Source organism: Dromiciops gliroides, chromosome 2 (genome assembly GCF_019393635.1).
Source record: "Dromiciops gliroides isolate mDroGli1 chromosome 2, mDroGli1.pri, whole genome shotgun sequence".
Classification (NCBI taxonomy): Eukaryota; Metazoa; Chordata; class Mammalia; order Microbiotheria; family Microbiotheriidae; genus Dromiciops; species Dromiciops gliroides.
In genome coordinates this window covers 392,689,098-392,715,679 of record NC_057862.1, presented here as the reverse complement: position 1 = coordinate 392,715,679, position 26,582 = coordinate 392,689,098, and the positions used below count along the sequence as shown (strand labels likewise).

Genomic DNA, 26,582 nt, shown 5'->3' with positions numbered 1-26,582 from the left:
ATATACATGCACATGTATATGCACATGTGCATACATGCATGAATATATACTCCTTGAGGTTAGGGACTTTTTGTTTTGTTTTGTTTCTACTGCATCAAGGCACAGAACCATGCACACAGTAGGCCCTTGATAAATGCTTGTTGAATGAATAAATGAACATATACAGAACCAGTTCACAATCCCCCTCACAACTGGAGACAAAGGGAGAAGATCCTCTAGCCTTCTTCTATTCCCTCCTCAGGCTTTTGGGGGCTGCTTTGGATATTTATAAGCAGATCTCACTTGGATCCATGTGTAGTGTTCGGGTTAGGAAGATGCACAGCCTAGGTCATCCTTGGGCCCCACTCTGCTCTAGGAATCATCAGAGAATCAGTTCTAAAGTCTCAGGTTACTCCATTAGTAAAAATCTGAGCATGGGCTGAAAACCCAGTGTAGCCCAGTGAGCCAAGACCGGAACATGAAGACACATTTGTTATTCAGTTATTTCAGTCATGTCTGGTTCTTAGAATCAAGAAGATCTGAGTTAAAGTCTTGACTTCTGCATCTATTAACCTATGTGTGCCTGGGCACTTAATTTCCTCGCTTGCAAAATGGAGATAATCACATATGTTCTATATGATGAGAAGCACCTGTGATATAGTGCATAAAGAGCTGGTGTTGGTGGGAAGGCATGGATTTGATTCCCCCCAACTTGCTGTCACATTCTGGCTGTGTGATGTTGGGCAAGTCACTAAAGCTTCCAGTGATGTAGGCAACTCTTTTTATAACCAAAAATTATTTTTAGCATTAATTTTTTTGAATTTTGAGTTCCAAATTCTCTCTTCTCCAGAGCCTCTCCCACACCCATTAATAAGGCAAACAATATGATATTAATGACACGTGAAAACATGCAAAACATTCCACTTTGGCCATGTTGCAAAACAAAACAAGAAAGATAAAGTGAAAAAATTATGCTCCAACTCCACTCAGAGTTCACCAGTTTTCTCTCTCTGGAGTTGTATAGTATTTTTCATCATGAGTCCTTTGAAATTGTAGTGAATCATTGTATTGATCAGCATAGCTAAATCATTTACAGTTGGCCATTTATACATCATTGCTGTTACTGTGTACAACGTTCTGCTGGTTCTGCTCACTTCACTTTGTATCAATTCATATAAGTCTTTCCAGGTTTTTCTTTCCTTTTTTTTCCCCAGGTTTTTCTGAAACCACCCCTAAAGGCAACTCTTTAAGGTACAGTTAGATGGGTGCAGTGGATGGAGCACTGGGCTTGGAGTCAGGAAGAACTGAGTTCAAATCTTAACTTCAGACACTTACTATCTGTGTAATATTGGGCAAATCACTTAACTGTGTTGGCCTCAGTTTCCTTATCTGTAAAATGAGCTGAAGAAAAAAATGGCAAACCACTCCAGTGTCTTTGTCAAGAAAATCCCAAATGGAATCACAAAAGGTCAAGTATGACCCATCAACGGAACAATAGTAGAGTAAGTGCCAACCCGCACTGGTAAAGGGAACTTCTGTATCATCAAATTCCCTATATCAGTGAAATCATAGCTCAGTGATGTGCTGGTAAATGTTTAACAACTGATTCCCCAAGAGGAAAAAAAGTTTACAAAGGACAGACTTTTAAATTTAATCTGTGTTAGCGGATTAACATTTTTCACCACTTTCTTAAGTCTAAACAATCAATAAACCAAGCGGGGGGGGGGGGGGGGGGGGGGGGGGGAGCAGCTAGATGGCGCAGTGGTTAAAGCACTGGCCCTGGATTCAGAAGGACCTGAGTTCAAATCCGGCCTCAGACACTTGACACTTACTAGCTGTGTGACCGTGGGCAAGTCACTTAACCCCCATTGCCAAATAAATAAACAAACAAACAAACCAACCAAGCCCTGATTTGTAGCATTGGAAGACTTTTGAGGCATAAATACACTGAAAATTTAACAACTGGCTCTCCAGAGCCAGCATACCTCTGGACCAATTCCTATCTCCTCCTTGCACTGGGTTGCAAAGCTCAAAGCGCCATTTTGTATAGTGTGCTATTATTAAACCCAACCAACAGATTTATATTTAGGGCTTTCTGTGTGCCTGGCTCTGTGTCAGGTACTGTGATACACTCAAGTCCCTAAAATGGACACTGCTCACATAGAGCTTTCAGTTTCTTAAGAGAGGTGAAAATGAGGACCTTTGTGGCATTATTTTTGTTTTGTTTTGTTTTCTTTTTCTTTTGGGGCAATGAGGGTTAAGTGACTTGCCCAGGGTCACACAGCTAGTAAGTGTAAAGTGTCTGAGGTCAAATTTGAACTCAGGTCCTCCTGAATCCAGGGCTGGTGCTTTATCCACGAAGCCACCTAGCTGCTCCTCCCCCCCTTTATGGCATTATGAGAAGAATTAGAATTAAGAGCAGGAAAACTTGGGATTGGAGCACTGAGTGCAGAGCTGGGTACCCCATCTTAGGAAGGACAATGCCAGACTGGAGTGTGGTCCTGAGGGGTAAAACAGGATGATGTGTGAACTCACAACTATGACAAGGAGGGGTCAGAAATGAAGAGATTGTGGTGATTAAGCCTGGAGAACACTCAGGGGACAGAAGATAGGGGTCATCTGTACTGAGAAGTAACAGATGAGGGTGTCAGAAAGGCAGATTTCAGCTCAACACAAAAAATCTCCAACTGCCCAACAATGGAAGAGGCTGCCTCCAAGAGCACTGGTGGTCTTGGAAGTGGAGGCTGAACGACCACCTGGTAGATATGTAATCGAGGGGATTTCTGTTCTGCAACGAGTGGGTTGTCAGACAGTTGACTGACAAGCATTTATTTATTTATTTATTTTTATTTAAAAAGGTTTTTTTTTTTTGACAAGCACTTATTTTTTTAAAATTCAAACTAATTTCATTTTCAATAATGAAATGTCATCATTTTCTTTTTCATGCAAAAAAGCTGAGATTATAGAATGAAAATCTGAGCTGGAAAATCCTACCTTCTGAGGATTCTGGTTAACTCCTCTTTAACATTAAGTGTTTTACAAACCTCTGACAAGCATTTATTAAGCACTTTTTGTTGTTCAGTGTCTGACTTGTCATAAGCTTATATGGGATTTTCTTAGCAACGATCCTGGAGTGGTTTGCCATTTCCTTTTCCAGTGGATGAAGGTAAAGAGAAGCTAAGTGACTTGCCCTAGGTCACACAGCTAGTGAATGTCTGAGGCCAGATTTGAACTCAGGTCTTGCTGACTCCAAACCCAGGACCCTATCCACTGAGCCACCCAGCTGCCAAATTCTGTGGTAAGCACAGGGTATACAAAGAAAGGAAAAAAACAGTCCCTGTCCTCAGGGAACTCATAGTCTAATGGAGGAGAAAAGATGTGGATAACTACATACATATATAATATATACATTTAGTTAGTCAATAAGCATTTATTAAGCACCTAGTATGTGCTAAGCACTGAGAACACAAAGAAAGACAAAAGACAGTCCCTGCTCTCAAGGAAGGTGACTTAAGAGGAAAGTTAGTGAGATGGGGGTAAGGGGGATCAAAGGATGGAGGTAGGATTTGACCTGAGTTTTCAAGAAAGCCAGGGAAGCTAAGAGGCAGAGATGAAGGTGCAGAGTGTTATAGGAATGGGGAGGGAGCAGGGATAACCAGTACAAATACATGGAGGTGGGAGATGAAGTGTTCTGAGTATGAGGAACAGAAAAGAAGCCATTGTGGCTAGTTGATAGAGTGCCTGGATTGGCCAGCTTGTGGAGGGCTTTAGATGAAAAAACCAGGATTTTATATTTGATCTTGGAGGTAATAGGGAGCATGGATGTTTATTGAGTCGGGAGGAGGAGGAGGAGAGGGAGGCTGGTGTGTTACATATTCTTTTTTTTTTTTTTTTTTTTGGTGAGGCAATTGGGGTTAAGTGACTTGCCCACGGTCACACAGCTAGTAAGTGTTAAGTGTCTGATGTCGGATTTGAACTCAGGTCCTCCTGAATCCAGGGCTGGTGCTCTATCCACTGCGCCATCTAGCTGCCCCTGTGTTACATATTCTAACCTGCACTTTAGGAAAAATCACTTTGTCAGCTGAGTGGAGGATGGATTGGCATAGGGAGAGGCTTAAGGCAGGGAGACTGGTTAGAAAGCTATTATGGGGGCAGCTAGATGGTGCTAGGTGGATAGAGCACCGGCCCTGGAGGAGGAGGAGGAGGAGGAGGAGGAGGAGGAGGAGGAGGAGAAGAAGAAGAAGAAGAAGAAGAAGAAGAAGAAGAAGAAGAAGAAGAAGAAGAAGAAGAAGAAGAAGAAGAAGAAGAAGAAGAAGAAGAAGAAGAAGAAGAAGAAGAAGAAGAAGAAGGCTATTATGGTAGTACAGGTGAGAGGTGATGAGAGCCTTACTAGGGTGGTAGCTAGCTAGGGAGTGAGAGAGGAGGGTATGTTTAGTTGAACTCTGAGGTCCTTTCTGACATGTAGATTCTGTGATTCCATGATCATTAAGATCAAACAGGGAGCAGAGAGGAAAGGCTTCTTGCAGAAGGGAGAGACAGAGGTGGTGGATGATTTCAGCAAACAGCGCGGAGGCAGGAAAAACATTACCAGAGGGGACATATATCCCCAAGGCAGAAGGCCAATACAAACCTAACTACATCAGGCCCATCCCCCAGTCCAGGGATCACTAAAGCTGCCAGGGCAGGGGGAGGAAGAGGAGCACAGGACCCCCCAGGCACCGGTGTAAGCCCTGGGTGATCAGAGCAGAGAACCCATTCATTCCCTTGGGAAGTCTGAGCCCCACCACGAAGTCAGCTGGAGAAAATTCACAATTCGGCACCGACGACATTTGGGGAAATGCAGGCTTTCCACCCAAGAGCTGGACACTCTGCTGGCAGGGCAGGGGCCAGGCCCGCCAGGTCACCCTATCAGTCTCCTTCCTCTCATTCTGGAAAGGTCTACGGAGATCTTCAGAAAAAGTCACTTGGGAAAATCCCTAAGGGCTGATAACAGTGTTGATCTTACCGCCCATAGATAGGATCTAGAATGTTAAGAGCTGGAAAAGACCAATTCCCCATTTTACAGAGAGGGCAATTGAGGCTCAGTGAAGTTGAAGTAACACAACAAGAGAATAAAGCTTGAAAACACTGTGGTAAAGCAGGACAAATCATTTCATAGAAATGCACGGAGCATCTCCAGCATAAATGAGATCCATTTGCCAGTCCCGGACTGACATTTATGCATGCGTAGACACACTCCTATGGAGGTGGCTAAGAATAGGGAACAGAGAGCTAGACTTGGAGTCAAGAAGACTGGGTGCAAATCTTGCCTTTGACACTTTACTAGCTGTGTGACCTGGAGCAAATCATTTAACCTCTCTCTGTCTCAAGCAACTCCTTAAGAATAAGATGACATCTATAGTCTCTTCTGGGCAGCTAGGTGGTGCAGTGGACAGAACATCAGGCCTGGAGGCAGGAAGACTCGAGTTCAAATCTGACCTCAGATACTTACTAGCTATGTGACACTGGGGAAGTCACTTAACCCTGTTTGCCTCAGTTTCCTCATCTGTTAGATGAGATGGAGAAAGAAATGGCAAACCCCTTCAGTATCTTTGCCAAGAAAACCCCAAAAGGGCATAAAGAATCAGACACAACTGAACAACAACTGCCAGTGAAGTTGGTTCTGTGTGTGTGGGCCTTAGTTTGAGCTATCTCACTCACCCTTTATATAGGTCACTTGCCTGGGAGAGAGAGAGAGAGAGAGAGAGATACTTTCCCTATTCCCACAGAAGAGCCTATTCAGCCTTGACCTGGTCCCGAAGAGCTGCACACTCCGAACGACTGAACAACAACACAGTCCTCTCGGCTTTTAAATCAATGATCCGACAATCCTATGTTCTCCTAAGACATAGTTGGTCGTGATGTCTTTTGATGGATGGAGTTCCCAAGCCAGGGGTTCCCGACTGACAAAATTGCAGCTCTTTTCTGCATTTGCCTACATGGAGATGGTGAGTTCTGGGAAAACAGATCCCTATCCTCTTCCAGTCCAGATGACTCCACTTGTCCTACCCTTTCTGCCTCCGGCTTGGAGGAGAGAGGGACTAGGCTCCAGTATTAGCCCTCATAGATGCTTGGCAGCAAATCGCCTCTCCTTCCCCCCTCCTCCTGTGATCCCATTAAAGCTCATGTGACTTCCAGAAGGGAGAATTAGAGCTCCAGACCAGGACTCCAGGCCCCTGACTGACCCCAGGGCTCCCTCCCTCCCCCCAGGCCATGTGGGGCCTCCGTTTCTATTTTTGTTGCCTGTGTTTTCCAGAGACCATTGTTGATGGACCCAGCGACTGCGGGAAAGGGAATTTTGTCTCTCTGTCCCCTGCACATTGGGAGTCACTTATAGAAAGCAGCTTCCAGTAATTCTTCTAGGAGTGGAGCCATGTGGCTGGTCCTCCTCCCTCTCCCCTTCCAGGCCCCCTCCCACCCAAGCCTGGTTAGGAGCCGGCTGTCTGTCAGCCCCAACCCAGACACCAACAAGCTGCTGCATCGAGCCAAGCCTTGGGACTCTGATCCCCGCCTTGTCTGACCATCCAGTGAAGCAGCAGAATGCAGGGGAAAAACACATCATATTCTAGCCCCAACTCTGTCACAGACTCACTGTGTGCCATCTTGGGCAAGTCACTACACCTCATTAGGCTTCAGTATTCTCATCAGAAAAATGGGAATAACCAGAATGGCTCGTATGTATAGAGTGTTTTCAAGTTTTCCAAAGTACTTTACATATGTAGTGTCATGAACATTGCCCTTACACATTAAAAGTAATAATAATAGCTAGCATTTAGATAATGCTTAAAGGTTTGCAAAGTCTTCTACAAATAGAATCTCATTTTGTCTTCACAAGAGCCCTGGGAGGTAAGTGCTATTATTATCTCCATTCTATTGGTGAGAAAACTGAGGCCAAGAGAGGGATTTGATCAGCTACCAAGTGTCTAAGGCCAAATTTGAACTCAAGTCTCCCTGACTCCAAGTCCAAAGCTAGGCACTGTCCCCATTGCCTCCTGCAGCCTGCTCTAGTAGATTATTTTCTTGTTCAGTCATTTTCAGTCATGTCCAACTCTCCACGATCCCATGTGGGGTTTTCTTGGCAAAGATACTGGAGTGGTTTGACATTTCCTTGTTCTCCAGTTCATTTTACAGTTGAGGAAACTGAGGCAAACAGAGGTTAAGTGACTTGCCCAGGGTCGAACAGCTAGGAAATGTCTGAGGCCAGGTTTGAACTCAGGTCCTCCTGACTCCAGGCCCAGCACTCTATTCATAATGCCACCTAGAGGCCCAGTAGAATAATATGCAGACCTTCTAATAATCCCTTTCCTGTTGACAAGGGTCATCGTGAGGATGCATTAATGTATGGGAACATATTTTTCAACCTGTAAGGGGATGTCTCAATGTATAGAACACTATAACTGTCATCAGGAAGACCTAAGTTAAAATTTAGCCTTAGAGTCTTACTAGCTATGTGATGCTGGGCAAGTCACTTAACCTCTGCTTGCCTCAGTTTCCTTATCTGTAAAATGGGGAAAGTAATAGTATGTCACAGAGCTGTTGTAAGCAGAAGTGTCAAACAAGGAACCATAGGCCTCAATAAAAATAAAATGAAATTGGGAAATAGTTAACAAAATAAATAAAAATACAATAAAACATAATATTCCATTTTAAAACTGTCAATATTAAGCTCACAGGGAACCTTAGCTATAGATTCGTGGCTCCCATTCCTATTTGTGTTTGACACCATTGGTACTAAAGAGTGAATGTGATAATATTTGTAAAAATATTTTGCAAACCTTAAAGTGCTATATAAATGCTTACATTGTTTTAGCTATTATTTATATCATTATTATTGTTATTGTATCAGATGGCAGCATAATGAAGTAGTTAGAGAATTGACCTCCAAGCCTGGAAAACTTGGGTTCAGGTTCTACCTCTAGTAATTAATGGTTCTACTACTGGTGGAGTTGTGAACTGATCCAACCATTCTGGAGAGCAATTTGGAACTATGTCCAAAGGGCTATAAAACCACGAATTCCCTTTGATCCAACAATACCACTACTAGATCTGCATCCCAAAGAGATCAAAACCAAAAATATTTATAGCAGTTCTTTCCATGGTGGCAAAGAATTGAAATCTGAGGGGATGCCCATCAACTGGGGAATGGTTAAACAAATTGTAGTGTATGATTGTGATGGAATACTATTCTGCTGTAAGACATGACGAGTAGGATGGGCTCAGAAAAAGCTTGGAAGACTCTTATGAACTGATGCAAAGGGAAGTGAGCAGAAGCAGGAGAACATTGTACACAGTAACAGCGACATCGTAGTGATGATCAACTGTGAAAGACTTGGCTACTCTGATCAATACGATGATCCAAAACAATTTTGATGAAAAATGCTATCCACTTGGGGCAGCTAGGTGGCGCAGTGGTTAAAGCACCAGCCTTGGATTCAGGAGTACCTGAGTTCAAATTCGGCCTTAGACACTTGACTTACTAGCTGTGTGACCCTGGGCAAGTCACTTAACCCCCATTGCCCAGCAAAAAAATGATATCCACTTACAGAGAGAGAACTGATGAAGCATGAGTGCAGATTGAAGCGTGATTTTTTTCACTTTTTATTTTTCTTTTTGTAGCATGTCTAATATGGAAATATGTTGGTTTTGTTTTTGTTTTTTTTTAGTGAGGCAATTGGGGTTAAGTGACTTGCCCAGGGTCACAAGTGTCTGAGGCCGGATTTGAACTCAGGTCCTCCTGACTCCAGGGCTGGTGCTCTATCCACTGCGCCACCTAGCCACCCTTGGAAATATGTTTTGCATGATTTCACACGTATAACTGATATCACATTGCTTGCCTTTTCAATGGGTGGGGGAGGGGCAGGAAGGAGGGAGAGAATTTGGAATGCAAAAACATTTTTAAATGAATGCTTAAAATAAATAAATGATAAATGTATTATTTAAAAAAAATAAGTAATAGCTGTATGACTCTGGGCAGATCACTCGACCTCTTGGCTTTCTATGTAAGTGTCGGTGAGAGTTATAGAAAATGTGCCAACCTGTATTGGCAGAGAGAGTTTCGTAACCTGGGAGTTTCTTACGGCAGTGAAATCCGCTGGGCTAGTGCCTCCCTATTCATATCCCCAGTTGGCCCCAGGGGAGGTGGCAGGAACCCCCCCCACTCCCTTGCCCAAGGACTGGAAGGAGCCTTTCCTGGTCTCTGCTTTTTGACAGGATTGGCCATTGTCATCAAGAATGAGTCACTGTCTTATTAATCAGAAAATCCTCAAATCTCCACATTTCCAGCCAGTGTTGTTCAAGGCGCTACTGGAATCTACGTAAGGGCTGAATCAGTCCTACTGGTCTGGGGTTGTGAGGGGTGTTTATGCTGAAGCTCTCTTACCACAGCCCATGAGACACCCCATGGTGGTTTCCTGATTTCTGAGAGTACGATGTGACTCGGGGTGCAGCTTTAATGGAGCCCTGTCCCTTTGCTTGTTCTTATTCCTGTTTCCACAACAAGCTTCCCAGAACCGTCAGAGCTAGGAGAGTCAGGTCAGTCAAGAACCTCTCTCCTTGAAATTGCTGAGTCTGCCCACCCTAGAGGGGAACTCCCCTCTCCTCAAACCCCCTAACTAAGGACTTTTATTGGCTTTGTCCACATAGGGATAACTCATGACTTTAGGGAATCTTCAGATTCCATGAGAGAAATTCTCTCTCCTTTGGAGTATGATCTATAGAGGAGGCCTCAAGTCAGGAAAGGTCACAGGACTAAGGATTCCAGCAGATTGTGGAACCTGGGGGCAATCAATGCTCCTCCTGTATCTTGCTGATGGAAAGCATTAGGGCTCCTGCTCTGACTCCAACCATAGGACTCAGAGCTGCAAGAAGCCTTAGTAGATGCGTAATGGACTAACAGAATGTAAGCTCCCTGAGGACAGGGACAATTTTATTTTTGTCATCACATGCTCGTTATAGCCCCAAGGCTAATAAAGAATACTGAAGGGGCAGCTAGATGGTGCAGTGGATAGAGCACCAGCCCTGGAGTCAGGAGTACCCGAGTTCAAATCTGGCCTCAGACACTTAACACTTACTAGCTGTGTGACCCTGGGCAAGTCACTTAACCCCAATTGCCTCACACACACAAAAAAAGAATACTGAAGGAAAACTGCCGATCAACACTGGTATGTCTTCCGCCATTAAAATGTAAGCTTCTTGGGGGCGGCTAGGTGGTGCAGTGGATAGAGCACCGGTCCTGGAGTCAGGAGTACCTGAGTTCAAATCCGGCCTCAGACATATAACACTTACTAGCTGTGTGACCCTGGGCAAGTCACTTAACCCCAATTGCCTCACTAAAAAAAAAAAAAAAATGTAAGCTTCTTGAGAGTAGAGACTGTCCTGTTTGCTTGTTTTTGTATTTCTAGCACTTAGTACAGTACTGGGTGCAAAATAAGTGTTTAATAAATGTTCATTTGAACTCTCTCTCTCTCCCCTTCTCTTCCTCCTTCTTTCTCCATCCATCCATCCATCCATCCATCCATCCATCCATCCATCCATCCATCCATCCATCCATCCAGTTTAGATCATCTTTTGTTTGTCTATCTATCAAAGGTAGGAACTATTTCCTTTTTCTTTCTATCCCACAATGCCTGGAATATGGTAGGCACTTAATAAATGCTTGCTGATTGTTTGACTGTCATCTGGCCTTCCTAGTCCCAATCAGAGAACAAAGAAGCCTATTTAGTTAATGATAGCACTCGGGAAATTTGCATCATTTACAAATGATTTTCTGGTGGGCGTTTTGGTCAGGAAGAGCCACCCTGTTCCCTGTAAGATGCCAGTGTCACTGTGCTCATCTCAAGACATTGAGACCTGCCAGTAACAGCTGGTTGAGTTTCTGTTTACTGTTGAGAGGGGGTGTCAGGTTTGGGGAGACTTTCCTTTTGCGTCCTATGGCAGTTGGCCCTGGAGCCAGCTGGTCAAGGGATAACTCACCTTTAGAAACCTCAGGTTGAGGACATGGACTTCCTGGGTAGAGTTAAGGGATCTCTTGCCCAGGCAACCCCAGAAGACTTGATTTGTGGTGTATGTCACCTTTCCTGTTTCAGAATCCGGGAGCTCCAGGTCACAGTCAGGTTCCTTCAGAGCATCTGTTAAGGAATACACATAGTCATCTTTAAAGCCACCTGGGCAGGGAGGCAGAGATGGGGGAGGAAAGAAGCTAGGATGACTGGGGACTATGATCCCTGCTTTCAAAGTGGAAAAAGTGGGGCAGCTAGGTGGCACAGTGGATAGAGCGCCGGCCTTGGATTCAGGAGGACCTCAGTTCAAATCCAGACTCAGACCCTTGACACTTACTAGCTGTGTGACCCTGGGCAAGTCACTTAACCCAAATTGCCTCACCAAAAAAAAAAAAAAAAAGTGAAAAAAGTCCTGGAGTAGGAGTCAGGAAAACCAAGATTTAGTCCTAGTTCTTGGTCAGAAGCATAACTAAGAATTTTTTTTTTTTAATCTATGGCCAAAACAGTTGAGGAGGGGCAGGGGGAGAGGTATGATGGGCTCAGAAGATAGTCCATTTACTACTGGAATGGACAACTTTCATTTGGAGGTAGTGTGATATAGTAGAATGAATGTTGGCTCTTGAATCAGAGGACCTGGGTTCAAATTCTGCCTCTGACCCTCACAACCAGTGCGTTCTTGTAGGGCAAGTCAATTAACTTCTTTGAGTCTCAGTTACCTCAACTATAAAATGAGGAGGGTTGAACTAAATGACCTCTAGGGTCCCCAGACCTAGAATGTGTCTCTTCTCCCCTTCCTCCAGCCTCAATACCATTCCTTTGCCCTTCTCCTCAGCCTGTTTTTCCTCATGGCCCCTGTGGGGTCAGGTGGGGGCACATTGATAGCCAGACCACCTTGGGTGAAGGAATGATACTTTCCCCACCCCAACATTGACATCTGGGACAAATTGCCAACAGTCCTGCTTTGTCTCATGGCTTTGGGTAAATCATTTGTAGTGGCAAAGAATTAAAAATTGAGGGAATGCTCATCAATTGGGGAATGGCTGAACAAGTTGAGGCTTATGATTGTAATAGAATACTATTGTGCTATAAGAAATGATAAGCAGGCAGATTTTAGAAAAACCTGGAAAGACTTATGTAAATTGATTCAAAGTGAAATGAGCAGAACTAGGAGAACATTGTACACATTAACAGTAATATTGTGTGAGGATCAATGAGATGACCATTGTCTTGGATCAGAGTATTGCTGAGAACTAAGTCATCTATGAATGACTTATGTGGTAAAAAGTTTTAACAGTCGGTTAGATAATGGAGAGACGCCAGTTTTTTTTTAGGACCACCCTTTTGGGGAGGAGACCAACAGCATGAGCTACGCACACCAGTCCGCCTGCGACGCACGCCAGATTGCCTGCTGAGCACTCGACTTCCGGGGTGCGAGCTTAAAAGGCAAGGAGAGAATGGAAGTGGGGCCTTTTTTCCTGCTCCACTGGTCTCCTGGCTGCGCTGCACAGACAGACGCTGACTGGAGTTTGACTCGGCCCGGCTCTCAGTTAACAGCACGTGTTTGACTCTGTCTCTCTCCCCAAAGGTGGCCTTGGGTTTTGGTGAGTTTTATACGGAATATAGACTAAGCCTAGACTTAAGACGATTTGTATTGTATTTCTACTTTCCTATCCTTCTAATCAACATCACCTTGTAACTACCATACAATAAAAGCTCTAACTAGAAAACCAGAAGCTTCTTCCATTTACTAGTCTGGGAGATAAATTAAAGGAAAGGTTAAGTAGGGGAGATTTATGATCTAATATCCAATTTTAATCTCACACTTAGCTCTTCTCATCAATACAATGATCCAAGATGATTCCAAGAGACTCATGATGGAAAATGATCTTTACATCCATAAAAAGAACTGTGAAGGGGGCAGCTAGTTGGCACAGTGGATAAAGCACCAACCCTGAATTCAGGAGTACCTGAGTTGAAATCCGGCCTCAGACACTTGACACTTACTAGCTGTGTGATCCTGGGCAAGTCACTTAATCCTTCATTGCCTTGCCAAAAAAAAAAAAAGAACTATGGAGTCTGAATGCAGATTGAAGCATACTATTTTCACTTTCTTTTTTTCATGTTTTTTCCCCTTTTAGTCTGTTTCTTCTTTCACAACAAGACTTATATGGAAATATGTTTTACATGATTGCACATATATAATCTATATCAAATTATTTCCTGTCTTAGGGAGGGGGAGATAAGGGAGAAAATTTGAAACTCAAAAAATTTTAAATACGAACATTAAAAATTGTCTTTCAGACACCATGGAATAAGTATTCCTTCTTTCTTCTTTGTACCCTCATTTTTACTTTTGACCCTTCTGCTCTTTGTGCCTAATGTTCTTAACACAGCCTGCTGCCTCAGGGACTAAACCATCCCACTTTTGGCCACTCCCCTCACCATCCCCTGGGCTCTCCCATAACTTTGAAAAGATGGACTCTGCTACCTGGAGTGATAAGGCCCTGATTCTATTGGGAGAAGCAGTAGCTAAAGCAGACACTTGGGTATGTAAGAGACACCCACTGAGAGCTAAGAACTCTTGGACCTAGGTCATGGCCTTAATGCCCCCCATTCAGAAGAATTGTTGCAGGAGACAAACATACCAGGTCTAAGGCCTGCCTGCAACCAGGTGTTTCCTTGAAACTACAGGCATGGGACATGGCCCCTTTGTTTTGTAAACATACAGAAGACCAGGTCTTCTCTTGTTCAAGTAGGACAGTTTTCCATAGTGATCTGTCCCCTAGCCATATATTCCTCTCTCCTAATAAGTCTCTTTTTATTTAAAAAATTATCTTTAATTTAATGGGAAAAATAAAATACTATTTAAAAAATAAATGCCTGTTCTCTTCCCTCTCCCCCCACCCCCTTGCCAAATTCTACATCAGGGGTTATTAGGTCCTGGAATTCTGAGTCTGCTTGTCATTTCTTCATGCCTTATGTTGAGAAGATGGTAAATAAGTGATATAGTCAGGGGGTATTGTTTCTCCTAGATTACTATAAGTGAATTCTATGATCAAGGGAAGATCCTGGTGTCAGGAAATTGCAACTCATTGGGTATATGGATGAGGATATGAGTCACTCAGACATATGTGACTGGCCCATACTGTTGGTGGCCCAATGGTTGACCCAAGACCCAGAGAAAATAGGCTTGAGAGCATCACAACTTCGTTTCTTAGTCTCCAGTGCTATACCCCCATAAAAGGCAGTGGGATTTTCTATTTCTGGGGTGAGGTGGTTCTTCCATCTTCTCACCTATTCTCTGGGGACCTGAGGGCACCTTAAGAAGGAATAAAAATGCCCTGTGGGACAAGGGGAATCACCACTAACTCAATCAGTAGCAGACCTGGGACTAGAATGGAACAGGCCTTCTAATGCCAACTCACAGAACCATCTATGATACAGAGCCTTGAACAGGAACTGGACTTGGGATTTCACTGGGAACTCCAAATAAGGAAACACTCTTCACCAATGTAGATCACCATCTCCTCTGCAATAAGGCTTTGGGCGGTTGTTTGGGCCACAGAAAGATTAAATGACTTGTCCCAGATCATCCGGCCAGTTCTATGTGTGAAATGAGACTTGGACCCCAGACTTTCCCTGAAGCTTAGGGCCAGCTCTTTATTCAGTATAATCCCTGACTTCCCCTTTTGCCTAATAGGCACTTATTCAACTTCTGGTGAAGAATACCATCAAACCCCAAAAGGCCAAAGGTGAGGGAAGTGGCTGAGACTCTCACTTTAGGTCTAGAGCTTTCTCCAAAAAGATCTCTGAATATTTCTGGTCAAGTAACCCATCAATTATAAAAACACCAAATTTTGAGCATGCACTTCCACTATTTCTATATTTACATATTTATAAAGTATACAGTATATTTATGTGCTAGTATTTATGTACATTATAAAATGCATAAAATATAAATTGAAAAAGAATGAGAGATAAAGATGAAATTATATTTGTATCGAGAGTCAATGGTGGGGGCCCACTGAGGACAGACCTGTGATGAAAGAAAATCATGTTGGTAGTTTTGTGGAGGACAGATTGGAAGGAGGAGAGATTTCAGACAGGGAAACGAGACAGAAAACTATTGCAATAGTCCAGGAGAATGGAGATAAGTGCCTGAACTGCGGGAATGGCTCCCTTCTGGAACTCTGGGAACAGAGCTCAAATTCCAAATGTTGAGGATGTTGGGAAGGGAGGAACGACACACTTTGGCATCTGTTTGGGCAAGGGAGGCTGAGGAGCCAAAGATGACACCAGATCACTACCTTGGTGACCATAATAGGGAAGTTCTGAAGAGGGGTGGCTTTGGAAGAAGGAGAAGAGGAAGGTGACAGAAAGAGGTCTCTGATGCATATTTGCTAACCATTCCTGTTCGCTTGGGCGGCTAAGTGGCATAGTGGATAGAGTTCTGGGCCTGGAGTCAGGAAGATCTGAGTTCAAATCTAGTCTAAAGTGTCAAATCAGACACTGTGTAACCCTAAGCAAGTCACCTAGCCCTGTTTGCCTCAGTATCCTCATCTGTAAAATGAGCTGGAGAAGGAAATGGCAAACCACTCCAGTATCTTTGCCAAGAAAATCCCAAATGGGGTCACAAAGAGTTGGACATGACTGAACAACTACATATTTGCTTATCTTGTGTGATGACTCTGTCCCAGATCTGCTGTCACAAAGATGAGGGCTGATCTGGTGGGGAAGGGGGTGGTTGTACTGGGTGGGGGGGTTCACAAAAGCACCTGAGCAGCAGCTGCTGTAGGTGCAAAGGTAGCAGTTAGGTCATGACTTCCCTGAGGGTCCAGTGTCTGGTTCAGAGGGGAAAAGTTGGGAGTTTGACTCATTTTCCTACCATCAGATTGGTTGATAACCCTTAGGGTCCTACCAGGGCCCCACTCCGGAGGCCTCCATAGTCCCACCCAAGACTTCTTAGTGGAGCATTAAACCCCAGGTTTTTCCTCTCCCAGAGACATTGCTTATGTCATATCTCCTTTAACTAGATTCCAAACTAACTGAGTGTTAAAACATGCCAGGCAAGGCAAAACAAACCAGCAAACAAACAAAAAACAAGGAAAAAAACCAAAACAAGCCTAAATGTGATAGAGAAAAGAAATCCATGCTCTCTCATGGGACCAATCTGACAGCCATGCTGGTCCCTATGTTTGGTAACAGACATTGCTAGCCTCATCCTAACTCTGCCACTTCTAACTAGCTCTGTGACTTCTGACAAGACACAACTCCTAGAGTCTCTGGTGGCTCATCTTAAAAATGAAGGGGTGGGGGCAGCTAGGTGGCGCAGTGGATAGAGCACCGGCCCTGGAGTCAGGAGGACCTGAGTTCAAATCCGGCCTCAGACACTTAACACTTACTAGCTGTGTGACCCTGGGCAAGTCACTTAACCCCAATTGCCTCACTAAAAAAAAAAAAAAAAATGAAGGGGTGAATCTACAAAGAACTGATGGTATCTGAATACAGATTGAAGCATAATTTTTTGTTAGTTCCTTTTTCTAAAGTTTTTTTGTCTGTTTTCTTTCACAACCTGACTAATGTGGAAATGTTTTGCATGAATACACATGTATAACTTATATTGAATTGCTTGAGTTCTTAAGGAGGGGGTGGGGAGGGAGGGAGGAAGAGAATTTGGAACATAAAGTTTTAAAAATCGGTGTTAAAATTTGTTTTTACAAGTAATTTGGGAAAAATAAAATTCTAAATAATTTTTTTTTTATGACCTCAACCATTCACTCCCCCTCTAAAAATTCTCCATTCTCTTTGAGCCACGGTGCCTTTCCTTTGTACCTTGGTTTCCCTCCAGGCACATACTCCAGTTCCTACTACAACAGACCTAAATCCTTATTGATAAGGATGAAACATTGCAGACTGTTCACTGACTTCTTTGATACCACTAAACAGTGGAGATAGTTCAGGGTGGAACCCTGATTTTTTCCACTGGGTACTAGCAAGATGTTGAGGATAACCGTTGAGTACTTCCAGGTATGTGGTTGTCAAGCCTCCCAGGCTTGAACCAACAGAAATCAGAAGTGGAGGGATGCCTTCTCATGTAGATATTCACTTGGTACTACTCTGGGCCAGGAGTAGGGTGGGGCATTCCAGTTACAGCCATACCTACCAAACTACAGCTGGCTGGAGAGTTACAATTCCAGGCCCTGCCCCAGTGGCCCTGCCCATGTGTCACCCAGCTGCCTGGCTGGACGGATATATGCCTGCCTCGGAATGACAGATAGGGATCCTGTCCCCACCCTCACCCCAAACCCCCTGCCTTGCTCGAGGAAAAGAGGGATCGTTGTAGTATGTTAACTTATGGCACATAGGATCTATAACTAGAGGTGAAGGGACTCCAGGGGCCACTTAATCCAATGAGGAGACGAACTGAGGTGCAGTCACACAGGCTGGGTTTCTAGGCCCCTCTCTTCTCTCCACAAGTCAGAAGGGCTACAAGAAAAGCCTGTAAGCTCCTTAAGAGAAGAGATAGTTGGTTTTGTCTTTATCTTTGCATTCCTGGTGCATAGTAATTGCTTGATAAAAAAATTCCGTTATTTGATTAATTGATTGACAGTGGGTGGGCAAAATGCAGAAAGATCATGTGTTTGTCTTGGGTTGCCAACTAAACTAGAAATTTCTTGGGGGGCAGAAACCGTGTCTTCCTTTCCTGTTTCCCTCACAGTGCTAGGCTTAGGGATGGCTAATCCAATACTTATTTTTTGACTATTTAAATCGGAGAAAACACCAGTTGGGAGAATGATGGTAGGAACATTTGGCTTGGTCATTTAAAGATACAGTTATGTGACAGATTAGAGATTCCTGGGCCAGGAGCTACGTGTCCTAGCTTCTGGTCTCATTCCTTCCTAGTTTGTGACTTTGGGTGAATAAATCACTTTTCCGGGGCAGCTAGGTGGAGCAGTGGATAAAGCACCGGCCCTGGATTCAGGAGTACCTGAGTTCAAATGTGGCCTCAGACACTTGACACTTACTAGCTGTGTGACCCTGGGCAAGTCACTTAACCCCCATTGCTCCCTAAAAAAAAAAAATCACTTTTCCTCTCTTTCTCTAAGTTACCCCATCTGTACAATGAAAGAGTTGGAACAGATGATCTCCAAAGGCCTTTTCAACTTAAAAATTCTAGGAGGAGGGGCAGCTAGGTGGTGCAGTGGATAAAGCACTGGCCCTGGATTCAGGAGGACCTGAGTTCAAATCTGACCTCTGACACTTGACACTTCCTAGATGTGTGACCCTGGGCAAGTCACTTAACCCTTATTGCCCTGCCTAAAAAAAAAAATACAATTATCAAAAATTCTAGGAGGGGACTAATGGATTCAGAGTCAACCCTACCAAGGGTCACTTGGGAGAGAGTACTTGAACAGGGAACTGTGATCTCAGTTCTGCTAATTACTTCTTCTGTGACCTTGGTCAAGTTATTTTCCCTCTCTGGGTCTCAATTTCCTCTTCTGAAAAATGAGGGGGAAGGAGTGAATTAGATGATGTTTAAGATCCTTTCTAGCTCACAGCCCTATGATCCCATGATGCCAGGGAGCAAGGGAAGTAGGGGGATGACCAGTCTACATTCTGGGCCTCCCGTCACTGGGACTGACAGGAAGCTCTGAACTGGGAGGGAAGAGAGTGGAAATTTACTCTGCCAGGCATGGAAGGGGAGAGGAAACAGGCCCCCTACACCTCGTCCTGAGGAATGCGCAGAGCCCGGAGGAGGAGGATGGAGAAGGGGAGACTGTTTGGAAGTTTGTGTCTCCATCTTGTCCTGCTCACTTCCTGTTTTCTTCGAGATCAAAGATGGGCTCTGGTGGGGAACAGAAGCAAGCCTGATTGATAGGGTTGGTGGAGGGGGGCAGGGCAGGGGGAATGAGGGTGAAAGGAACTTTCTATTGACCCCTGGACTTTCATCTAACCCCGTCTCCCTTTTCTCAGTCCCAAGGAATACAGAGCCCTTAGACAAAGAAGTCTAAATGACAGTTCCCTCCAGGAAGAGTTCCATCTCTTCACCATGTCAAAGCCAACAACACAGGCACCATCTTGAGTGTCAGTGGCCAAAAGGGGAACAGCTGGACATAGGGTCATCAGACACCACTCTGACGTCCAGAAGCTACTGCCCAAGACTAACCCACGTTAACATGCCACAGGACACTCAAGAAGATTTCTGCTCTTTATACTGCCCTGTTAATTCTTGAGATACTGTCAGTCTAGAAGTGTTATGAACGAATGAGCAGAAAAGCTTTTGCATTAGGCACTGTACTAAGTGCCAGGGCTCCAAATGCAAAAAAAGCAAGACTATTCCTGCCCTGAAGAGGCTCACATTCTAACGGGAAGACAATACAAACAAGGGAGGGGGACCCAAGGAGGGGTGTTTTGGTCTGGGAAATCCTAGTGACGATGGGAGGACAATTGACCAAATCATCCTTTCCAAGAATGAAGGTAATGATTTGATTGCTAATAGAGTGTTAAAAAAAAACAACAACACAAAAAAGCCCTGATGTTTTCCTCTCTCTTCTCATCCCTCCTTCCCAAGTCCCTATTCCATCAGCAAGGAGAGGTCCAGTTGAGCTGCATTATGTAATGATCAGATAACAGAGCCAGCTGGGAGATCAGATAAGCGCCCGTTTATTTTGGTCCTTTGGGGCTTTTTCGAATGCCGGCTTTCTCCCCCTCCCCCTCCCCCTCCCCCTTCCCCTCCCCCTCCTCCTCCCCGACACAGAGGAGAATGGGGAGACAGAAGGGAGTGTGACGCCCCATCCTGTCTCCCCATGGTCAGTGGGGCCAGCCAGGGGGGACGGTATCAAAACAAAGCTTAATCACAATTAAGCAGGCACCAGGGAAACACGAAAGGTCTGAGGGAGGAGGCTTCTATGGGAAGGAGCCAGCCAGCGAGTGGGATGACTGGAGACAGAAGGGTGTTAATGACGCTTTGAGATCTGTCAGTTTTCAAACCAGACTGAACTCTCCATAAACTAATGTGTCCCAGGGAGAAGAGAAATGGAGAAATAAACCAAAAAAACCAACAGAGGCTCAGGTCTAGTGGAAGGGGTCAGCAGACAGAGGTTCCAGGCCGGTTCTGTCACTAATTTGTATGACCTAGAGAGCAGGTCATCTCTCCTCTCTGGGCCTTAGCTTCCCTCTTTGTAAAAAGATGAAGTTGGGGGGCAGCTAGGTGGCACAATGGATAGAGCACCGGCCCTGGATTCAGGAGGACCTGAGTTCAAATTCGGCCTCAGACACTTGACACTTACTAGCTGTGTGACCCTGGGCAAGTCACTTAACCCCAATTGCCTCACCAAACCCCCCCCCCCCAAAACAAAAAAAAAAGATGAAGTTGGGCTCAATGATTTTCAATGTCTCCTCCAGCTCTAACCTTCTCATTTCACAGAAAACACTTGTTCCGTGCTGTTGACTGACCTACTGACAGAGAGATGAGACTAGCCGGGGACACTGTGGTATAGTGGAAGAGCACTGGATTTGGAATCAGGGGGTTTGAGTTTGAATCCCGATCTCTGCTACTTACCACTCCATGTCACTGGACAAATTGCTTCACCTAACTGGGACTCAGTTTCCTAATTTATATCTCAGAGTTGGATGGGACCTCAGAGGTCATCTAGTGCAATTCCTACCTGACCAGAAATCATCACTAGAGTATCCCAAACAAGTATCACATAGTCTTCAAATGTTTCAAGTGAAGGGGAATCCCACTACCTCCCAAGGCATCCCATTCTACTTGTGGATAACTTTAATAGCCAAAAAATGTTCCTTCACAAAGAGCCTAAATCTACATCCCTACAACTTCCACTCATTGCTTCTGGCTCTGACTTCTGGGGCCAAGGAGAACAAATCTGATCTGTCTTCTATGTTAAGACCCTTGGGATACTTCAGTTCATCTCTCATATGCCCCCTAAGTCTTCTCTAGGCTAAACATGACAACTTCCTTCAACTGAACCTCAAATGTAATGAACGGAAATCCAATTCAATGTCCTCCTCCAGTTTGTCAATGTCCTTCTTGAAATGTACCACTCAGAACTGTTCTGGTATGTTCTGACCAGATGGAACACAGCTGGACTGTCACTTTTCTTGGTCTTCTTGGCCTTTTTCATGGACATGTCAAATCATTAACTTATAATGGATATCAAGCTTGCAGTCCACTAACACCACCTCATCTTTTGCAAACAAAATGCTACCTAGCCCTGCCTCCTCCATCTTTTACCCATGAAATGAGAATTTGGGGCAGGATGATCTCCAATATCTCTTCCATTTCCACGTTCTCTGATCTAAGATAGGGATCCTGGGCTGGAGAGAACAGAGAGATGAGGAAGTGGGGTCCGGTGGAAAAAACACTGGGATTTGGCATAGGGAGACGAGTTCAAATGCTATCTCTGCCACTTAACTCTCTGTGTGACCTTAGGTAAGTCTCTTAATTTCCCTGGGCCTCAGATTCCTCACCTGGAAAATGTGGGGCTTGGATTAGAGGACCTCAGTGGTCACTTCTTCAGTGGAAAGGAGATGGAGATTATGAGAAAGAGCCATCTGAAGGCTAGAGAATATTCCAGGAGTTTCCTGATCTTCCTTCTGGGATGAGGCCAGAATAAAACTATCTCCCCAGATTCCTAGGAATCTAAGCCACTTTGAAGAATGCCCAGGGACTGGGGCTCAGTTCATTGATTTCTCCCCACGCCCCCACCCCCAACAAAAAGGATTTCAGGTTCTCCCAGAGAGCGATTCCCCATTACCTTCTAGAGAAGGGTGGTTAGATTTCAGGGGGCCTGTGAACATGGACAGGAATAGATGTATCTTTATTTTCATTACTCTCTACTTAAAATTGAGCATTTTTTTTCAATTATGATTCTTTTTTAAACATCATCCTGAGAAGGGGTTCCTAATAAAAATAATAACTAACATTTCTACGGCACTTACTATGTACCAGACACTATACCATTATGACCTCATTTGATCCTCACAACAACCTTGGGAGATGGGTGTTACTATTGTCCTTCTTTTACATGTGAAGAAATTGAGGCAAATAGAGATTAAATGTCTTGTCCAGGGTCACATGGTATCTGAGATTGGATTTGAACTCAGGTCCTCCTGACTCCAGGACCAGTACTCTATCCACTGTGCCACCTAGCTATGGGGCAGTAACACCTACTCTAGGGCCTAGGGAGGTGCTAACTTAAATTGGCAGAGGGAGGGTCCTCGGCTATACATCTATAGTATATTTACAAATACGATTTACTACATACAACTATAGTTCCCTATACAAATGAAATCATAGGTCTAGTGCCTATCTGGAATACTTGTATCAGATAGCTCACAAGTCATTGTAAGGGAAGTGTTCTTTAAGTCTTTGGAGGTTTTTATGATCCAGGTGTATGATTTTATCAATGTAAGAAACTCCCAATGAGTAAACTCCCTCCGCTGATGCAGATTGGCAGCCCTTTGATCACTCAGAGTCTTAGGGAATTGCCTGGGCACTGAGAGGGTAAGTGACTTGTCCAGGATCACACAGTCAGTGTCAGAGGTAGGATGCAAATCCAGGTCCTCCTGACTCAGGAGGCAGCTGTTGATGCCCTGCTGGAGATGTCATGTAGAGGACATGTATGTAAACCTTTGAACACCATATAAACATGAAAACCTATCATCTCAATCTTCTCCCAAGAGACCTGTGGCATCTTCGTGTATGTGTGTGTGTGTGTGTGTGTGTGTGTGTGTGTGTGTGTGTGTGTGCCTTAACCTTGTTGGTCAGAGCCACTTTTTTCCCCAAGGTTGAAGATAAGATCATAGAACTGGCAGAGAGCCTGGGGCTTCTAGTCCCACCCCTTCATTTTACAGATAGAGGAAACTGAGGCCCAAAGAAACGATCACGCTGACAGTAAGAAGCAGAGCTAGAATTCAAACTCAAGTCCCTGGACTCTAATTCTCCTGCTCTTTCCCCTGTATGGTCCCTCTGAAGGATGGGTCAGCTGCCCAGAGGAGATGGGGCAGGATTCTGGGCCCTGAATGTAGCCCCTAAGGACAGGGCTCTGTCAACCCTGTATAGGGCTCATCTCCCATGTCCCCCAGCACAGTAAGTCAGCTGGGCAACCATGCGCCATGCGCTTTCCTTGCATACATATTATTCTGATAGGACACAAACCAGAAACTATCCTGATAACTACAATTTCTATAATTTATACAATTGAAAAAACGAAATGCATCAAAATTCTACCACAAAATGAAGTAGCCAGAGGGAGTAGGAAAAGGCCCAGGGTACAAGCTGGGCAGTCTAGGTCTTTCGTCTCAGCTGTTCCACTGACTTGCTATGACACCTGGGGTGAGTTACTGCTCCTGTTTAGACTTCAAGTCTCTCATCTCTAAAATGAAAGTTTTGAATATAAAAATAATGGGAAGAGGAGGAGGAAAACTCACCTTTATAAGATACCTTAAAGTTTACAAAGCACTTTGAAAAGCCCTCCAAGAATTATTCCCATTTTATAGATGAGGAGACTGAGGTCCAGAGAGCTTTCAGTGACTTGCCCAATGCTACCCAGTTGGTATTGGACTCCAAGGCCAGATGATCCATAATGTCCCTGTGAACTCAAATAGTCTATGATTCTATAACATCTCCCAAAAAATGAGGGGACAGACCTAGGAGGGAGAACCCCGAGGGTTCTGCAGCCCACGCTATCTCCTCACTTCTGGATGAATTCTGCTGCTCTTCCTCCTTCCTCCTTTTCCCCCTTCTCCTCTATTTACAGAATTCAGAGTGTTCCCGCCACCCTCTCTTTGGGCCTCAAACACGACCCCGGCCCAAGTGGGAAGCCAGAACTCAGTCTAGGGCCCAGGGATGTCCAGGGAGGTGCATCTACAAGAGAAGTTCCTTGGGGGGATGATGTGAGAGGGGAGGATGAGGTAGGGTGTGGAGTCCCATAGTGTAATTTATTGAAGACTATTGACTATTTTCCTTCCAAGTGAGGGACTGGGGGCAACTAGATGGCGCAATGGATAGAGCACCAGCCCTGGAGTTAGGAGTACCTGAGTTCAAATTCGGCCTCAGACACTTAACACTTACTAGCTGTGTGACCCTGGGCAAGTCACTTAACCCCAATTGCCTCACTTAAAAAAAAAACAAAAACGAAAAAACCAAGTGAGGGGCTGGGGGGCTTGGCAAGCTTCAGCCGTGCAAAGGCACACAGCAGCTTTTGTAGGGGCTTCTCCTCAGTGTCCCTTGGCTCTCCTTTCCCTTCAGCAGGTTTCTGGAGAATCTTAAGGACAATCTGGAAAAGGAAGGAGCCAGGCACCATCTCAAATGGCCCTAGAGTGGACACTGAATCTCTTGGTTTCACTGAATCATAGAATATTAGGACTGGGCATAGCGGGATGTCAGAACTGGAAGAGACCTTAGAACATAACATTACACCCATGACAGGTCTTGGGACATAGCATGGTAAAAGCTGCAAAGGACCTTTGAAACCCTGCTGGTCCAACTTCCTCGTTTTACAGATGTGGAAACTGAGGCCCAGGGAAGTAGAGATACTTGCCCAATATCACACCAATTATGAGTGACAGGATCAGAACCAGGATCCGAGTCTCCTGACTCTCAGTCCTGTGTTCTTTATACTGTGAAGGTGCCAAGTCACCTTGAGTCTCAACCCTCCTGAAGGAAGGTTCCTTCCCTATAGTCCTCACCCCAACCTCCCCTGGTCAGCCTTCCCAGATTGTGCCGTGAGGTATAAGGTATCGGCCTGGAGTTTTCCATAGGAATAGAGCCTCAGTCTTCCCCAGCTTGGGAGTTAGAGGCACTAACTGTAGAGTATAGGGGTGGAAGGGCATCCCTCTTCTGAGAGGCGGGGGGGTCTATTGTCCCCAGGCTCTGCTCTCCTCCTCTCCCTCCCCTCAGGAGTGGAGGTCCAGGATCTAGGTACTAGGAACTGGTATCAGCCCAGATATATGTCTCCCTCCTAGCCATGACTGAGTACTTTTACCCCAGGGAACTGGGGAGGGGGAAGTTCTGATGAAAACAAAAAGCTGCCTCAGTTTTTCCCTACCAAGCCCCTAAAGACAAGAAGTTGATGATCTAGCCTGAAGAATCGCTGGGAATCTACAGAATCCTGGCTCTTTCGATCTGGCAGGATCCACAGGAATCATGGAGTCCAAATTCGTCATTTTACAAAGTAAACTGAACCCCAGGTAGATGAGGCCACTTGCCCAAGTTTGTTGGTAGAGCTGGGATGGAAACCCAAGCCTCTTGACTCAGGGGTCTCTTTCTACGAGGCTGCTAGAGGAGTCCTGGCTTATCTCAGCAGCAGAATGAGCTTGGCGGGGATATTCCCAGATTGGGGGGGGGGGGACAGCAGGGTTCGGGAGATAGACCAGGGTTCAGAGATGGTGGGCTTTGCTCATCATTCTCTGGCTGTATTCTAGGAGGCTAGCAAGAGGCTGGAGACTAGAAGGGAGGCTAAGATGGAGGCTAGGCTGGACCCAGGGTAAGGAGACCCTGCCAAACTAACTAACCCAAGAGAGAGGGAAAGAGGGGTCCCCAACACCTCCAGTTAATGCAGGCAGAAGGCCTCTCGAATGGCAGAGAGATGCCTTTCATTGGAGAAGGTGAGTGAGAGAGGGTCCTGGGGCAAGTTGTCGGATACCTACTTGCCAGGCTGAAGGAACAAGCAGCCAGAAACATCGCGATGTAGAAGGCTCCCTCCATGCCGTCCCTCTGTCTGTCTGTCCTTGGGACCTTATCCAGTGTCCAGAGGCAGGGCAGCCGGGGGCCTCGCTGGATGGCGTGGGTTGTCCTCGTGACCAAAGAGGCAGAGGCAAGGGGTCCGGCAGCTTCCCTGCTCCAGCCTTCTCAAGGGTGGGGAAAGTGTGGGGGGGAGAAGATGGAGGAAGAGGCAGGAAGGATGGGATGATGTCAGGGGGGGTAGGGGAGGGTGAGCCCGGTGGGGTTGTGAGGAGGGATGTTGTGAGAGAGAGAGAGAGAGAGAGAGAGAGAGAGAGAGAGAGAGAGAGAGAGAGAGAGAGAGAGAGAGTAAGAGAGAGGGAGAGAGAAAGTTCTGTCCTCAAGGCCGGCTGGGGTAGCTGACCAGAGGCTAGGCACTCTCTGGAGTGAGCTGCTCGCGAGCAGCCCAGCCCCAGTGACCCGGGGAGGCAGGAAATGAGTTTCCTTAGAGGAGGGGCTGTGGGGCGGCTACCAGCCAAAGGGAGAGAGGAAGTGCTGTTTAGAGTCTGGGCTTGGGATTGGGGGGCTGTCAGGGCCTGACAGAACTCTTTACTCCCCTCCCCCACTCCTATCCCACCTCCCCTCTTTGGCTCTCTCCAGTCTCTACTGACAGGGACCGGCACATCTGGCAGGAAACATCTGGTTCTGTCAATCAGCTCCTGAGAGGCATCAATCCCCAAGAGGGGAAATCCCTGGGTGCCCCCCTTTCTGGTCTGTTGGACTCCTACCACTGCTTTGAGGAGTGGGGGTTAGAGCTGGTGGCCAGTGGATGAGAGGGACAGTCAGTACTTTCTGAGGAGGGATCTGACGCCTTTCTTCTC

General features: G+C 45.4%; 1 protein-coding gene across 1 annotated transcript in view; it reads right to left on the bottom strand.

Annotated features, from left to right (window-relative positions):
- Positions 1-26,185, bottom strand: part of ENG (endoglin) — a 44,670-nt gene extending 18,485 nt beyond the window's left edge. Inside the window, exons 1-2 of the mRNA XM_043981180.1 lie at positions 25,689-26,185; positions 10,990-11,144 (exon numbers count right to left, since the gene is read on the bottom strand). Of these exons, the coding sequence (XP_043837115.1) occupies positions 10,990-11,144; positions 25,689-25,746 (213 nt within the window). The 5' untranslated portion in view covers positions 25,747-26,185. The remainder of the gene's footprint in view (positions 1-10,989; positions 11,145-25,688) is intronic.
- Positions 26,186-26,582: the final 397 nt, after the last annotated feature.